At 35.6% G+C, this 17,985-nt stretch overlaps 1 protein-coding gene across 4 annotated transcripts in view; it reads left to right on the top strand.

Annotated features, from left to right (window-relative positions):
- The window catches only part of COBLL1 (cordon-bleu WH2 repeat protein like 1), a 161,437-nt gene that overhangs the window by 115,801 nt on the left and 27,651 nt on the right, over positions 1-17,985 (top strand). For 3 of the 4 annotated variants that reach the window (XM_046658151.1, XM_046658150.1, XM_046658147.1), the window contains exons 7-8: positions 5,556-5,653; positions 5,765-6,001. In XM_046658151.1, coding sequence (XP_046514107.1) covers positions 5,556-5,653; positions 5,765-6,001 — 335 coding nt within the window. Of the gene's footprint in view, positions 1-722; positions 762-5,555; positions 5,654-5,764; positions 6,002-17,985 lie in introns of all 4 variants that reach the window. The other variant, XM_046658149.1, reaches the window with a different exon arrangement.

Below are 17,985 nucleotides of genomic sequence, written 5' to 3'. Positions count from 1 at the left end.
GCGTGTGTTGTGTTTATGTATAGATTTTCTCAAGTTCGTATTGGCAAGTTAATGGATCCTACAGCTAAAAGTCAATACATGTCACTGGGAATAAGAAGAGAAAAGTAAATATAATGAAATTTAACTTGATTTCAGTTATTTAAATTGGAATAAAAACTTGTCTTTCTTGGCGGTCATCCACATTTTACACTTTTCCATCTCCCCTTGAACAGAAAATAAAAATTTACATGTCAATTCATTTTTCTTATTAAGTGTGAATTACTGCAGATTCACTATGGTTTATTCTGAGTCTTAATTATCATTCAGGTTTGGAAGTTTCTTGACATATTTTTTTCTGAGTTCAGCACCGCAAATCAACTGACTTATAAAATGAATCAGTCTAATTCCAAACATTTTTCTAAATAGATACAGCTTGCAGTATTCATCTATAGAAATAATTTAATGTATTAAAATTTGGAGACCTTAGGTAATGTTGGTTTCTATGATGTCTAATAGATAAATGCAAGCTTCTTTATTCAACATGAATTTGTTTGATTAGGAGAAATAAAAGTTTAGTGATGGATAAGTACATACACCCTCTATGCATTGAGAACTTCAAATTTATCCTGAAATTGTGGCTTTAAATAATCCATAGATGACTATTTCAATTCAGTGATGTTTTATACTTGAGCAAACATCATCTTTACAGTCAATTTACCCTCTTTTACCCCCTCCTTCTGTAGCCACTTCTGTTACTGCCTTCAGTAAGTCATCTTTACAAGGTAAGACATATGAATCAGTAGAAACGAGTTATAACATGAAATTTCTATTTCTGTTGGGTAAATTAAAAGTAAGCTTCTAATTTTATCTGTTCTTAACATTACTAATGTGTACATTCTGTAAAAGATTTTAACCTAGAAGCTCTTTGGTTTTTACTTCCTGAAAAATAATTTACACAGCACCTCCTTGATTTCTAAATTTAATACCATAATTACGTTTCAGTAATTGTTTAAAAATTAATATCATCCGTGGGGCCAGCCCAGTGGTGCCTCAGTTAAGTTTGCATGTTCTGCTTCGGCGGCCCGGGGTTCACCGGTTAGGATCCCGAGTGTGGACATGGCTCCCCTTGGCAAGCCATGCTGTGGTAGGCGTCCCATATATAAAGTGGAGGCAGTTGGGCACGGATGTTAGCTCAGGGTCAGTCTTCCTCAGCAAAAAAAAAAGAGGAGGATTGGCAGCAGATGTTAGCTCAGGGCTAATCTTCCTCAAAAAAGAAAACAAATTAAATTAAAAAATTAATATCATCCTAAGAATGTTGTGAAACATATTCTTAACTCTCAGACAAGAAAAAATGATTTTGCTAGGATCTTTATTGGATACAAATGCTGAGAGTGTGGTGGTATCATGGAAGGATTTCAGATTATTTCCATTGAACACTTATTCAGAATAATCAAGGTATATTCATCATCGGAAATTTTGGCAGCCATTAAATTGTGACTGTTTTGTAATAACATGGAAAGTGCTTCTGCTAAAATTAGCTTTTAAAGCATTTAGGTGTGTTTAATATGGTATGTAAAAAAAAACTTCTACATGAAATTTCTGAAAGAAAATATATAAAAAATTTTAATAATAATTACTTTTGGATATAGGGCTTCAGGTGACTTTTTTCATTCTTTTCTTTATATTACAGAATTTTATAATGGGAATGTATTACTTTCATAGAGGAAAACTTTATTAAAAATTAGCCGATCATAATAAAACCTGAAAGTCTTTTTCCCCCATTAAAAAAAGATAGGCTCAGATAATTGATTACTGTAATAATTACCACCCTGCTAAAAATAACCCTAATAAACTGTACATATTATGTGTTATTGGAATCTTCTTTCTTTACCCTTCCAATTTTCTCATCACACAATGAGCCTCTCAGTTCCAAGATTTAAGCCCACATTAGTAATAGTGTGATTATTTATTACTAGTGGCTATTATAAAGACTACCCTAATCAAAGGAGTTGAAGATCCTTAAGATCGTAAAGTGTATGCTGGCTAATCATCAGAAGATAGGCTTTTTAATTCTGACGCTATGCTAGCTGTCAAACTCATCTGGCAAGCTGAGAGGACAAATAGCTTTATGTGTCTGGATCTCACCTTCACTTCTGTAATAAAGAGGTTGGAAAAAGTAGTCTCTGTGATTCTTTCCAGCAAAAACATTTGTTACTTATACTTGGCTTTTGCTCCTAAATTTGCCGTTCCCTACCTTCATAATCCTAAGCAAATTCCGTAATCTTGTTGATCTCATTTTGAAGGTGTTGAATGCATCTTCTCATATCTCTTTCAGCCAAAAAAGTAGATGGTTTATTTAGAACGTTAAGTGTTGTGAACATAACTTTAAGAGATTGGAATAGGAAAATTAAGAAAGCTCCTTTTACAGTGTCAGAATCTACAAGGTCAAGCCAATGGCTCTAACTGCCCCTGCCTCCTAATTTTGTCTGATATTATCAGAAGGTTTAGAACTTTGCATGCAGTTACTTATAGCCTTTGTTCTGGAAACAGGAAACTACAGTATGTGAGTTGCTTTCTAAGTAAGCTCAAGCCCTTATTTGTCTTTGTCTTTAACTCTGACTTGCAGTGATGCCTGACACAGAGCTTTAAGTGGAGACTTAGGGTGAACTAGTGTGGAAGATGACTGGGTGCCTGGAAATTGCTTTACCAAAAATAACTGTATGAAATACTCTCGTTATATTTATTGCACTGTACCACCATGTGAATTTTCCATCTACTGTTCCAATTAAAAATTGTATATCTGTATTCAATTAGTGGAGGATTCTATTTTAAGATGAAATGGTAGCATTTCTTTCTTTCTTTCTTTCTTTTTTTTTTGTGAGGAAGATTGGCCCTGAGCTAACATCCATTGCCAATCCTTCTCTTTTTGCTTGAGGAAGATTGATGCTGAGCTAACATCTGTGGCAGTCTTGCTTTACTTTGTATGTGGAATGCCGCCACAGTGTGGCTTTATTAGTGGTGTGCAAGTCTGTGCCCAGGATCCGAGCCCACAAACCCCAGGCCACCAAAGCAGAATGCATGAACTTAACCACCATGCCACCAGGCCAGCCATGAAATAGTAGCATTTCTGAAAAAAAAAAAAAAGGAGGGGATAAGTTAAAAGTGTTATAAATCATCTTTAAATACATACTAGTTTTAATTCCACCATTTAATGCCTATGTGTATTAGTGCAAGTTATTCAAACTCTCTGGTCACCTAGGTCCTCAGATATGTAATGGGGTGATACCATTTGCTTCCATTTCTTTACATCCGCCTACTGAGACAAAGGGCTCAGAATGATAAGTTATGATACCTACTTCGCAGAATTGTTCTGAGAAATAAATTAGGCATGAAAAAAATCTTTAACCGTGAAGTGCTATCCACATGTTCATTCTTATTAGTTGTTAGCATTGTCAATAAACTCATTGTGCAGAATGCATACTGCTTACTCAAGATTTGAAGCATCAGATTTATGAAGTTTTATTTTGTGAAATATAATTCTCCTTTAATATGTTATTGAGGCATATTGCATTAATATATTTATTGGCGTTAACTATCTTTTCTTTCCTGGAATAACCCCTACTTTGTTGTAATTTAGTTTTTTAAACATTTCTTTTAACTAAAAAGATTATACATTTACCTCTAAGTAAGGGATATTTACTTAAGATTTAAATTTATTTAAGACTATACATTTACCTCTAAATTCTGCTTAGCTGTATCCCACAAATTTAGATATACTGTACTTTTTTTCCAATGTTACTGAAATTATATTGTGATTTACCATAAAATCCATGTTTCTTTATAGAGATGTTTTTAAAATTTACAGATCCTCACTCCTTGTCTAACTTTTGTTTTTAAATTTGCTCTTTATTTGTTAAAGAAACGAGGTCATTTGTCTTATAGATTTTCCTACATTCAGAATGTTGTTGATAGCATACTGTGGTACCACTTAGCATTTTTCTCTACCCTCCCTATTTCCTGTAAATTGATTGTTAAATCTAGAGACTTGCTCAGATTTAAGTGAGATATTTTTGGCAAGAATGCTTTGTAGGTGTATTGTCTATTTCCATTGGCAGACATGTAATGACAAGTGATCTGTTTTGATGTTAGCTATTGATAATCATTGCCTCTCTCTAAGTTAATTAAGAGTTGAAAAATGGCCATAATCTATTGCAAACATTCCTTTGATTATTGGTTGAGATATTTCTAAGAAAGCAAATTTCCCCATGTCAGCTATTTGTCTACTTAATTAGAATTCATTCGGAAAAGGTAGGATAAAAGTGTGATTCTTTCTCTTCATCAGTTTTTTAAAAAATGAACTCGTTCCTTAGCATTACCCAGAGGTGAACAATGAGGATCAGTTATTATTTTAGTATCACTATGAATGCATGGAGTTAAATGTATGTGATATATTTCAATTTATTGAGTTATTCCTATATGCCCAAATTGTCCTGACTTTTGCTAGTAGAAACCATATCAGATTGGTTCCTGAGTTCTTTTAAAACAATCCCACTAGACTTTGCCTTCTCTCTGGTATGACTAGATAGTCCAGGCTCATCTTGTACATTCCTTGATGTCGACAGAGAATCAGCCATTCCTGAGCAATCATGTTCCTTTTAGTGGGAAATGGTGTTTAGAGACAATTTGGGCCAAGGTGACTCAACACTGCTGGGTTTGTAATTATTTGTAGGCCCTTTCATTTGACATTAGGAAATACTTTTTTGGAAAATGAAATATTACATATACAGCCCTGAGTTTGACATTTGCCATTCTGATTAAACTGTGGTTTCTTAATTTCAGCACTATTGACATTTGGTGCCAGATAATTCTTTGTTGTTGGGGGGCTATCTTGTGCATTGTATTAGGTTTGGCAAAATCACTGGTCCCTACGCGGTGGATGCTGTAACACATTCTTCCCACCCTACCTCCAGTTGTGACAACCAGAATTGTTCCCAGACATTGTCAAATGTCCTCTGAGGGGTGGGGAGGTAAAATCACCCCCAGTTGAGACCACTGGATTAAAGAAACAACACTTATGAAACGTTTAACAAAGTACTAAGTAATTATAATACCTCATGTTCTAGAGAATAAAATATTTCATGATAGCTTAGCTCTGAGACAAAATTATAATTCAAAATAAACAATGGGACAAACTGTATGAGAGCAACTTCAAATTTTAAGTGTCCTTTTTACTCTGAAATGTTGGTAATTATGTATAGAACACAGACTCCGAGTCACAAAGAATTGAGTTTATGTCCTAGCTCTGTCATTTCCTGATTGTTGATCTTGAATATGTATCTTAGTTTCTTTAAGCTCCAGTTTCCTCTGCTGTGGAATAGAAATAATAATACTAAATTTACTTGTTGCTTTGAGAATTAAATCAGATATAATGTGCCTAGCAGAGTGTGTGGTTCATAGACCATAATTAGTAGCTTTTATCATTAGAAAAATTTTTCACAGCAAAGCAATTGAGGGAACACTTGAAAGTGAACATACAGTTCTGTGTACAAAATTGAGGTGCTTTTCTTCTATTTTAGAGTCCTGCCAAATATCACAAAACCTCGACATTATGAAGGAGAAAGAAAATAAAGGGTTTTTCAGCTTTTTTCAACGCAGTAAGAAAAAGCGGGAGCAAGTAAGTATTTTTTTATGTAGCCTTGTAGTCGATTTTTCTAATGTTTTTTAAATTGCATGTGCTTTTAATCCTGAAATTACATACAGATTTTGCCTTTTTATTCTTTATTAGACTGCAAGTGCCCCTGCAACCCCTCTAGTAAGTAAGCATCGCCCAACTTTTATGAGGTCCAATACCATTTCCAAAACTTATGTTTCAAACACCCTGCCGTCGGATGCACCCAAGAAGAGGCGCGCTCCATTGCCACCCATGCCAGGGTCACAGAGTGTCCCCCAGGACCTTGCTCACATCCAGGAAAGGCCAGCTTCTTGTGTAGTGAAGTCGATGAGTGTGGATGAAACACATAAGGTGCGTAATTTTGTTTTGTGTTTTTAGAATGGGGCTGGTGACCATCTATTTTTCCTCTTATGTAACTTGTCATTTTTCGAATAGACTACTAGTAAGGTTAGTAACAGTTACTAATGTTACAATAAGATGAATAGCTAGTTGCTAATTAGATTGGTACTGAGAAGAGATTCTCTATATATGTATAGTTCTGCAATGCAGCAAAGAATAAACATGTCAACTTTAAGTAGCTTTCATATTCAAGCAAATAAATCCTTCATAAACTGTAACGTCCTGGTTTACTAAGGCCCAACCAGAGGCTCTTGCTTGATGTATATATTAGGAATGAAAATACTTATTTTTGTACACTTTTTTTTTAAACAGCGATACAGTGTTTGTGTTGTGTTCATGGGTTTTTAAGTATATATATATTCTTGACCAGACTCAGATTCTCGTTGGGGGGTAATCCTGGTGTCTGCCTGGTACATAGATACTCTACAGTAAAACAATTTTCTTTAAAAGACTTCTTTTATATAGAATATGTTATAGTTACTCTTATATGCTTTTATGTTCAAACCACTTTCTAGGTGAAACTTTTCCCCAAGTTTTCTTATTATCCCTCGCCTTTAATCCCAGATTTTCATGGAGTATGCTGTTTTGTGGAAATCCATTTACAGACTACTTTTCATGCCTATAAAATCTGTACATTCCTTGCTTTATTCATGTGAGCTATAAATGAAGTTTTAAGTAAATGCAGCTGAACATGAGACCATGTATTTTGTTGCTTGTAATCAGAAAATGATTTAAGTAACTTTGTGAGCAAATTTTATTTTGAGATATTTGAGACACTGAGAAGTTTTCTTGTATCTAGTTGGAAGGTTTTATTTCCTCCTTCTCCACTGGAAGCTTACTAAATTCAATGCTCAAGTAAATTAAGTCTTCACAGCCGACTAATAAACATTTCTATCCTTCCTAAACTATCATATGTGTCTTTAGAAAGTAAATAGCAACTCGAGTAGATAGAAATGAACCCTCAAAATGCTTAAACTCAGTTGTTACTTGGAAAATTATCTATTAAGCTGCCTTCTTATTTCTGTTAAGATTCTTTTGTCTAATGGTTGTGGTGTAAAATCTCATCAAAGCAGGAATATGGTTATTTTTTCAAATCATAGAATTATCCAGTGACAAAGTTTTCCAGGGTGACCGCTTGGTAGTTGGGTGATATGTCACAGAAGAGGTGATTTTTGGGTTCAGTCTTAAATTGTGTGGGAGTGTGTTCATCAGTCAAGAGGAACTCTGTTCAAAGATGCAGGAATGTGAAGCTATGACATGCCTGGACATGAGCAAGAAACAGAGATTGAAACTGAGGGATATGAGCCGAGGGCAAGTCAGGGTCCCCAGTGACTTCATTTTGTGTCTGTAACTCCCTTATATTTCTTCATAGTAAGTCATTTCAAAGATAGAATTTTCAGAATTGTTTTATTTTTTTAATTACCATAAAACTACATTCTAAGCGTGTAAGTTATTTTACCCTTGAGAAGCTACCAAAGTCTACTTTTTCTTTACTTAAAAATAAATCTTAGCCCCTGCTCACAAATTTTTATTCCCACTGTCCTCATCCAGTCTATTCCAGTAAACTTCCTTTGTTCTCGGATCCCAAAGATGTCTATGTTGTCTTTCTAATAGTCTGCTTGTTAAAATTCTGGTCTGTGCTCTCTGTGACCTCACCAAAAGCTGTTTCTTTTGATTCTCGCCCTCTGCTCTATGACCAGTTGATGCCCCATGTTAAGTAATCGTTTTTTTGGTATGTTGCCTTTGGCAAACTAGCCATCTTTATACAATTTTCTAATTATTTTTTCTTTTGATCTGGACATCTGGATAATTCTTTGATGTATTGTTCAGTAGGACCCAGAATTATTTGTTTTTCCCTAGAGAAACTGAAGAACTATTTTTTATTTATTCATTACAAAAATTCTTAACGATTAAGCTGTGGTTCTGTTTGTGAGAGAGAGTGTGTGTGTGTGTGTGTGTGTGTGTGTGTACATACGTACACATGGGCATGCTCATGTGAATTCATGCCTTCCTAGGCATCTCAGCACTTATTTCCTTAACTTCTTGGCTGTACTTGATTTGGTGAATCACCCCCTTGGTCTTGATTTTTCTCTCTTCCATGATCCTGATTCTCTTCGTATATCTCAGCTCTCTTAGATATTTTTTTTTCTTGCCACCACTTCCTTTACTCCTTTTCTAAGTTTGGACATACCTGAACCCATGGTCTTAGCTTATATTTACTGTACTCTTTCAGAGAAAACATCTATTCTTTGCTGAGTTCTCAACTGTAGTGGTTTTAACAGTGTCTTCCCAAAAGATGTGTCCAAGTCCTAACCCCCAGCACCTGTGAAGGTGACCTTCTTTAGAAATAGTTTTTGCAGATGTAATCAAATGAAGGATCTAGAAATGAGATCATCCTGGATTTAGGTTGGGCCCAAATCCAATGACTAGTGTCCTGATAAGAAGAGACACAGAGACAGAAAGGAGAAGGCCATGTGACAATGGAGGCAGAGATTGGAGTTACGCTACCACAAGCCAAGGAATGCGAGGAGCCACCAAAAGCTGGAAGAGGCAAGGAAGAATTCTCCCATACTGCTTTCAGAGGGATATGGCCCTGCCAACATCTTGACTTTAGACTTCTGGCTTCCAGAACTGTGAAAGAATAAACTTCTGTTGTTTTAAGCCAGCCGGTCACAGTAATTTGTTGCATCAGCCCTCGGAAACTAGTACATCAACTTTGTAATTCCAATCCCGATATTCTTCCAGTTGCAGTTTGAACTCACTGTTGTTATTGACTCATCACTACCTGAAAATCAGCATATTTAAAATCAAACTCATCTTTTTTCTCCCAGATTGAAAAGCTTGAGATGTTTTTTCCTTTTTCGTTCCACATCCAATTAGTGACCAATCCTTCATTCAGTCTCCCTTCATAATGTCTCCTTGCCCTGTCTCCTGTTCCGTCTGCTGAAGTCATGCCTCAGAGAAACCCAGGGCAGTGAGTAGGGAGAAGACTTAACTCATCTCCCCATTTCTTGTGTTCAGAATACAAAGAACGTGGTAAGCTGCCATGTTTATATTTTGTGTTATCACTTCCTAGTTCAGAAAATTTGAATAGCTGGCTATTATTTTCTGGGCATGTAAGGTCCTCTATAATGATCACAATTTTTGGGGGGAGGGTGGTGTTCTAATTTCCTTCCATCACTCCTCAGCTTTGTTGAGGTACAATTGACTAACAAAGTTGTAAGATATTTAAAGTTTACATCATGGTGATTTGAAATACATTTACATGGTGAAAGAATTCCCCCCATCTAGTTAATTAACACATCCATCAGCTCACATATTTACCTTTTTTGTGCGTGTGGTAAGAACATTTAAGTTACACTGTCTTAGCCAATTTCGAATATATAATACGGAGTTACCAACTGTAGTCCCCATGTTTTATGTTAGATCCTCAGACCTTATTCATCTTACAGTTGAAAATCTGTCCCCTTTTTCCAGCCTCTCTCTATTTCCCCCATCCCTTAACCTTGGGCAACCTTTTCTACTCTCTGTTTCTGTAAGTTTGACTCTTTTAGATTCCACATATATGTGATAACATGCAGTAGTTTGCTCTTTCTCTGTCTGGTTTATTTCCTTTGGTGTAATGTCCTCAAGGTCCATCCATGTTGTCGCAAATGGCAGGATTTCATTCTTTCTCATGGCTGAATAATATTCCATTGTATGTATATATACATATATATATACCACATCTTCTTTATCCATTCTTCCTTTCATGGAGACTTAGGTTGTTTCCATATCTTTGCTATTGTGAAGAATGATGCAATAAACATGGGAGTGAAAGTATCTCTTCAATATCCTGTTTTCATTTCCTTTGGATACATACCCAGAGTAGGATTGCTAGATGATATGGTAGTTGTATTTTTAATTATTTGAGAAACCTCTATACTGTTTTCCATAGAGGCTGTACCAATTTACATTCCCACCAACAGTGCGCAAGCGTTCTCTTTTCTCCACATCCTTGCCAGCACTTATCTCCTATCTTCTTGTCGATAGTCATTCTAACCGGTGTGAGTTGATATCTCATTGTGGTTATGATTTGCACTTTCCTGATGATTAGTGACGTTGAACACTTTTTCATGTACCCCTTGCCCATTTGTGTATCTTCTTTGGAAAAGTGTCTGTTTAGTTCCTCTGCCCATTTTTTAATTGCATTGGTTATTTTTTTGCCATTGAATTGTATGAGTTCTTTATATATTTTTCATATTAATCCCTTATCAGATAGATGATTTGAAAATATTTTCTCCCGTTCCATACGTGGCTCTTTCATTTTGTTGATGGTTTCCTTTGCTGTGAAGAAGCACAGTTCTTTTTTAAACTTTAATTCCTCATCATTTTCAGCATGCTTCTAACTCTGCCCAGAAGACTTGACTTGTCACTCATCAAAATCCTGTTTCTTATCCTTTCAGAGTAGAGTGACCTCCAGCTCCATCATCTTCAGTTCTACTCACACATTCAAATTAAAACTATTCTTTTGTGTGTGTGTGTGTGTGTGTGTGAGGAAGATTTGTTCTGAGCTAACATCTGTCCCAATATTCCTCTATTTTATGTGGGATGCCACCACAGTATGCCTTGACGAGCGGTGCTAGGCCCATGCCCAGGATCCGAACCTGCTAACCCTGGGCCACCAAAGTGGAGCATGCGAACTTAACCACTATACCACCAGGACAGCTCCTCTTTTACCTTCTTCATAGAGAATTTTCTAAAGATTCCAGCCCAGAGTGATCTCACTTTCTCTGAATTTGTCTCTCTTGTGCCTTTTTATTCTATTTATTTTTTAATTTAGGTATATGTGTAGGTAGTATATTCATGGGATATATATTTCTAAAGATAAAAAGGAGAATACGGTGAAATCCTTCCCTTCTCTACCCTGCCCCTAGCCAAATTCTTCTGCCTAGAGGCAACCTGTACTACCAGTTTCTTATATATCCTTCCAGACATAATCTATGCATTTTAAAGCCAATATTCATGCTACATATGATTTTTTTATCAGGTGATCATATGCTATATGTGCTATGTCATACCTTACATTTTGGTACCGAATGAAGCATTTTGGATATCCTTATCAGTACATAAAGGGCTTCTCCTTTTTAAAGGATGCATAATATTCCATTCATGGATATAACGTGTTATGGGTTAAGTTACCCCATTCTGTGAAGATAAACAGTCGGGTTACATTAATGCTTAAAGCTTTTAGCATTATTAATTTTTCCCCTTTTCCTCTCCCCAACAGAAAGCAGGAATTGTGTTCCCCAGCAAAATTCTGTAACATAGTAGATGTTCAAGAGAATCAATAAGTAAACTTTAATCACAGCTTTCACATAGCCAGGTATAGTATATACAATGAGAATGTCTTCACACAGAATATCACAAAATATTAGTTTTTCATATGTATATCTGGTAAATTTTCAGAAATACCTGGATAACTTAAAAATTGCTTACATTTACTTTTATAGTAAGTGGCCCAGGTAACTCTTGGCAATATTTTTCCTAAGCTTTTACAGAAAAGCTAGAATTTTGGCAAGGTTGTAATGAAAGCTTAAGGACCAACAACTAAAATGTAATGTGCAATACATAATGCATAGAAATAAAATTGACCCTTGAATTGAAACTGTTTATATAGCTAGATGCAAATATTCGGGAAATTTAGTGAAACATTTAAGTTTATGGGTGAATTTTACTTATTTTACTGCTTGCTTATTTTAAACTTAAAATCAAAGATAGTCATCATTGCTATAGACATTTTATCTCTATTTCAGCAACTTAGTTTTGAATTTGAAATTTTAAAAAGATGCTGTTTTTAATGATTGAAAGTAATAGCAGGCTGGGGAGAAAAATAACTTGGGGGAAAAAAGTAAATGACAAAATCATTTCCAAGTCCATGAATAATTTTGAATACATTCTTATCCTGTAATTTTTATTGTTTAGGAGGCAAAATAAACCACAAGGGTGCGCTGTTTAACAGAATTACAGCATACTGATTTTTCTAGTTTCTTCCCCAGCTCATGCTTTAATAAAGCAGAAAGAAAATATTGGCAATAGTTATATTAGAAATAGCAAATGCTTATCTCTTGCAGGTGAAGTGCCAGAAAATAGAACTCAAGAGATAAATAACAGTAATGCATGACAAAGTGATTTATAATTAGCCCAATGTTAGTCCTTTTGAGCTTTTATTTCATTTTAGTGTTCTAAGTAGTCATTGACATTATATTTACCTTAGACAGGCTTACGGATAAGTCAGTCTATCGCTTGGAAAAACTTTTGTCACCCACATCTATTTTATACTTTTTGGCTGTCTATATTTAATAATTTGCCTCATTCCTCTAAGGCATTTCTAAATACTGGCAAATTAAGGTATTTGGATAGTGATTTTGGAGCTTAAACTGAAATATTCACATAAAAGGCTGTTGATTTTCTGAGCTAATTTTGGCAACCGATTATGCGGTTTCCAAAGAGGATTCAATGAAGATCCAAGTTAGAAAAATAATTTATCCTAACGTTTTTGGGGACATTTCTGCATCTAAAATTATTTTGTCCACCTGAAGAATATATTTTAGAGAATGCATAGTTTACTGTCATTGCTACAGCGTCCTTTTCATGTCCCTCAATTTCTCTGTACTCTCTTTCACATGATTCCAAGCCTTGTGTCACTTTCCTTATAAGGGTGAATATACTGTCTTCTATGGAAATGTTCATTTGGAAAAGGAAACTATCTAATTAGAAATTTTCTGGCAATTTTTCTTGGTACCTTTGGAGTATTTTGTGGATATGATTCTGCCTAAAGATTTGAAATGCCATTTGTGCAACAACATATGTAAATAGCCGGCTCATGCTGTTCTTTATGTGACCCATATCGCGTGTGTTACTGTATGAAATGTATATCCTTATTTACAATAAGATTACATGTATGTAGTTATTTACATAAGATTGTCATTTATTTCATACATGACAGAAGTTAGAAATGCAATGACGTTGACTTAAATTGAAAATGACTTAGAATTCTGGGGTTGAAACTAAGTTCAGAAATCCAGTTTCTGCACCGTAACTGCCAACCACACGTCTGTGAAGAGCACATTGAATAAAATCAGTGTCCAAAGGATATCCTAGTATTATTGACAAATTATCCTTTTCAGCTAATTTTAAAGCATTTGAAGAAGAGGAAGAAGAGTTAGAAAGAAGTTGTGGGTAATCTTGACCCGTAGAATTCACAGAACCTTTTGAAGAATTCTTCATTTTTGCACATTTGGTGTGGCTTTGCCGCTTGAAGTTGTGTGTGTATACGACAGCAAGCAGCTGTTCCTGAGCTGTTAACGTGGTACCACATTTTCTTCAGGATATTGACTTTGGACTGGAAATTCCGTACGGAATAATCTTGATTGGGTTTTCCGTTTGGTCTCATTTTGCATTCTACTGCAGACAAACACTCAGATATTGAGAAACTGAAATACTTTGCCATCCAGTATTATGCAAGTGAAATTTAATACTTAGAATGTTAGTTTTTTGACAACTGACTTGATTCTTTTTAAAAAATGTTTCACATTATTCATCTTTTACCCAATTTTATCTTTTAATATTTATCATGGTTTACAAGCAGATGATAGATTGTCATATGTTTATGAAAATGCGAAAGTATATATTTGGTCTTAGTTTCATTTAATGAGTTTTAATCCTAGTTGTTTTATGCAGAGTCATTAAGGTTGTTGTAATAGAGTAGATATTTGTAATCTTTAAGAAAGATACCTCCTTTTAGTTTTTTTTTTTTTTTAAAGATTGGCACCTGGGCTAACAAGTGTTGCCAATCTTTTTTTTTTTTTTCTGCTTTATCTCCCCAAACCCCCCCTGTACACAGTTGTATATCTTAGTTGCATCTCCTTCTAGCTGTGGGATGTGGTACGCCGTCTCAACGTGGCCTGACGAGCGGTGCCATGTCCGCGCCCAGGATCTGAACCCTGGGCAGCCGCAGCGGAACGCGTGAACTTAACCACTTGGCCACGGAGCTGGCCCCTCCTTTTAGTTTTTTCTCCGGGTTATCACGTAACAAATGATTTTCCCTTCCACTCTCCACTTATATTTATTACATAGGAAATGGACCACAAACATAATTCTACAATTGCCTAGGAACAGTGGTTACCATGGCATTTGCAGTTTGATATACGGGATACAGCTGTCTGTACTTCCAAAAATATGACTTGTTTCATTCAGTAGAGAAATGCAGCAGCACAGTACAATATTTAATCTACTTCCTTTTTAAGCCTTTCCCAGATATAAGATATACTTTGTCATTGTAGTTTTCATCAGATTTTCAAAGGGTCATAATCACAATAGCAAAAGTAATGACCAATGCTTATATAGCACCTACTAATGTTCCAGACAAAGTTCTAGGCACGTTACTTATTTAATGCTCACAAAAATCCTCTGAGCCATTACTTTTTAGGTTTCTGCCAGCTTTACCTGTGACCTAAAAATAAAGAACTATACTCATTATAAAGTTGTTAAACTTTAAAGGACAGTACTATTCAAAGAACAATAGGTCATTTATGGAATTAGTGTGGATTCCTCTTCCTTATCTACTAGTATACAAAAGTTGTGCCTCTCTGAAGTGCATACTCTCTGAAGTGAAATATCATTGAAAATAATCAGTGTTAAGAATCTGCTTTACAAGGTCCCATACATAGTATGAATTTTACTTGGCCTTTCTACCACAGTGACGTTTGGGACCTCATGCAGGAGCCATGCCTTTCTCTGATAACCAGCAGGTATTATTAGAGGCCAGAGCAGAGAGAAGCAGGCCTCTTTCCTGGAGCCATGGTGATAAAACTATGCAGTTACTTGGATAATGCCTGCCATACAACCTTGTCTCCCTTTCTGGGAAGAACTGAGTTGGTCCCAGTTTGCTCTCTTGATTGCTACTTACTCTAGCAGAGGCCTTAAACTCAGCTCACCTGTGTATGTTCAGTATTCTCCTACCTGCCCCTAGACATCCTCTGTCTTTTTAACTTGGTCCTGAGCTCTGCTTCCTCCTGGTTCATCTTGTCTTTTTTCATCCAAGATATACCACTGAGTTAGGCCCTCATCGTTGGGCATTTAAAAAATGTTGCAAGTAAAGGATTACCACTAGTAAGACTTGGTTATGTGCTGTCTCAAAGTACTGTAGGGTTGATGAAATGAAAGCACAGATTGCCTCAGGAGGAGAAATGTAAAAACCTCCCAAGGGTATAACCCAGGTTGTAAGATTTGTTTTGTTTTCTCTCTGATGCGCCTGGAGAAGGATTGGAAAGGAGGTATGTTGTGGCAGAAGAAGCCATAACCGGGCTTGAGAGAGAGGCTTGCCTCTACTCCTAGGTCTATTCTATTCTTCTTTGTGTTGTCATTTTTCTCATTGTATTCTTCATCTTCTACCTTGAAGAACAAACCATTGAACTTCTTTATGGCTTGGGTTTCTCCTGTATAGAGTAAGCTTTTGTAACTAAATTTCCAAAACTCTCTTCCAACTTTAGTATTATAAGATGATTTTATTCTTTTATTGTTTTTTGAAATTGGCCTTTAACAGATGAAAGTGGTTTGTTTCGTGGACCTTTGGTTAGATCAGTGCTAACAGGGTAGTAATACTTAGTCCTGGTCTTAGTCCTCTGAGGATTTTTGAATCTTAAAGTACAATAGCAAGATAAAACTTGACTGACTGACATCTTTCTCCCTGAACTCCTGATTGTAACACGAAAGTCAACACAAGTGCTTCGGGCATCACTAAAACTGGGTAGAAAATACAAAGTTTGAGGAAGATATGCTCAGGTTAATGAGCTTGTTACAGAGAATGCAGATGTTATCATTGACTAAGGATGACTTTAAAACGACATAATTTTGAGAGAAATTTAGTGGCAAGCTTGGCCACTCAGATTCCTTTGAAAGGATTTAATTTTAGTTAATTCAAAAAGGCACAAGTTAAGAGTGGTAGTAGTATTTAGACACCTATAAGTGAATCCAGCTCTAATCTCAATGCTTCCTCTCATAGGGTTATTTCAGGAGATTGATAGGAACACCTTTAAAATTGGCAGAATAGATGACTGCTTACATAGTGCGGATTGAAGAGTGCCAGGCTCAGATGATATTGCCCTATTTCTCCTTTCCCGGAATTGAGTTGTCTGGTTCCTGAAATGTCACCCCTATTTCTTATACTCCTTCACTGATAGGATTTTTTAAATGTAAGTTGACCTAGACAAACAAAGACTTTCAGTGCTATCAATGAAGGATCTTAAATCAGGATTATGGGGGTCGGCCCATTGGTAAGTAGTGGTTAAGTATGCTCGGCATCGGTGGTCCAGAGTTCACGGGTTCAGATCCCAGGCACTGACATATGAGCATGGCTATTGCTCATCAAGCCATGCTGAGGCAGCATCCCACATACAAAATAGAGAAAGATTGGCATAGATGTTAGCTCAGGGCCAGTCTTCCTCACCATAATAACCCCCCCAAAAACAACCATGATTCTGTAGAGAATAAGAAAATAGAATACATAAGTCCTAAATTTTTAGGAGTTGAGAGAAAGTGCCACCCAAGAGGAAAAAGGGTCCAGAACAAGGAGACTCAGGGCAGCAAAGCAAACATACCCTGGTCCACTGAAAGATAGCGTTTCATTTTATAAAACATCATAAACAAAGAAACTGGCATGTATACTTTCATTCAATAAAAGCCAAAATATGCATTTATGTGTATAGAGATATAAAGGATATGTGTCAAAGCCTGGATACCAAAACTTCTTTGAGGTGACCTGTATTCATTGGGATTAACAGGGATTTTTCTTTTTTCCCTCATCAATGTATGCATTGTTTGCATCTTAAATGAGATTGTGCTAATTTTGTGATTAAATCAGTAATAAAACTGATTTTGTTATGATTAAAAACACTTGCCTTCATAGCTTTGCCTATTTTGCAAATTCAGTACCCCATACTTCTATATTACATTTTTTATATCATACGTTTTGGAGTTTAAGAAAATTGATTTGTTGTCTAAGTTGTAAAATTATTTTAGAAAGAGTTCTTCCATCAATAATTAAAAGAATTTAAGTTTAACCTTCAGTTATATGAAAATTCAGTCACTGGGATATAATTCATAGTAACTTAAATAATATGTCATAGGATTTATAGAGAATGTCCCGATTGGAGAAGGATAATGTGAGTCTGTCCCTTAAGAAGAAGAAAAAAAAGTTTTGTGAGTTTTAAGATAATTTTAAGAGATTTATCAGGTTCTCTCCTCTAACCCCAACCCTTCCCACATCTAGAAATCATATGAATAAACAGAAATAAAAAGCCAAAAGCTTTTAATAAAAACATTGAACAACATCATTGAAGTTGGGCCACTGTATTTCCATCCTTTGATCCAAATTTTTTTTATTTTTCTATTTGTATTCTTTCACTTAACTTTTTTGTCCAGAATATGTTGATTTCAGTGACCCACATCTTATAATTCAACTATGATTAATAAGTGACCTAATAACTAGTACAAAGCTAACACTCAGTAAATCTATTGAATGCCATTCAATTCTGTTTTCTTCAGCTAAATTTAGTTCCATTTTGAACCAGTGAATTCTGAGGGATTAAGTATCTGGCATGGTTTTCAACGTGACCTTGCCACTTTCCCTAGTGTATTCTGTTTCTCTATGCAGTGTTTTCCTTTTCACAGACCGTAAAATTTAGTGATGTGCGTTCCTGTTAGAGATGGAGTTTTCGCTAATAGCAGGCAGACTTGGTGACTCTAACTAAAGTAAATAATTGAATATCTCTAATAATTAACCAAAGCATTTTTCCACCACTGAGTAGAAACCGCTCTTATTTTCTTGTTTTGTAAACCCTTTGGACTTAAATATAATTGAATCTCAATCCCTTTTTAAAAATTTCAGTCACAGT

The sequence above is a fragment of the Equus quagga genome, chromosome 4 (genome assembly GCF_021613505.1).
Source record: "Equus quagga isolate Etosha38 chromosome 4, UCLA_HA_Equagga_1.0, whole genome shotgun sequence".
Taxonomy (NCBI): Eukaryota; Metazoa; Chordata; class Mammalia; order Perissodactyla; family Equidae; genus Equus; species Equus quagga.
Note: the sequence above shows the minus strand (reverse complement) of the source record. Positions and strands in the feature narration are given on the sequence as shown.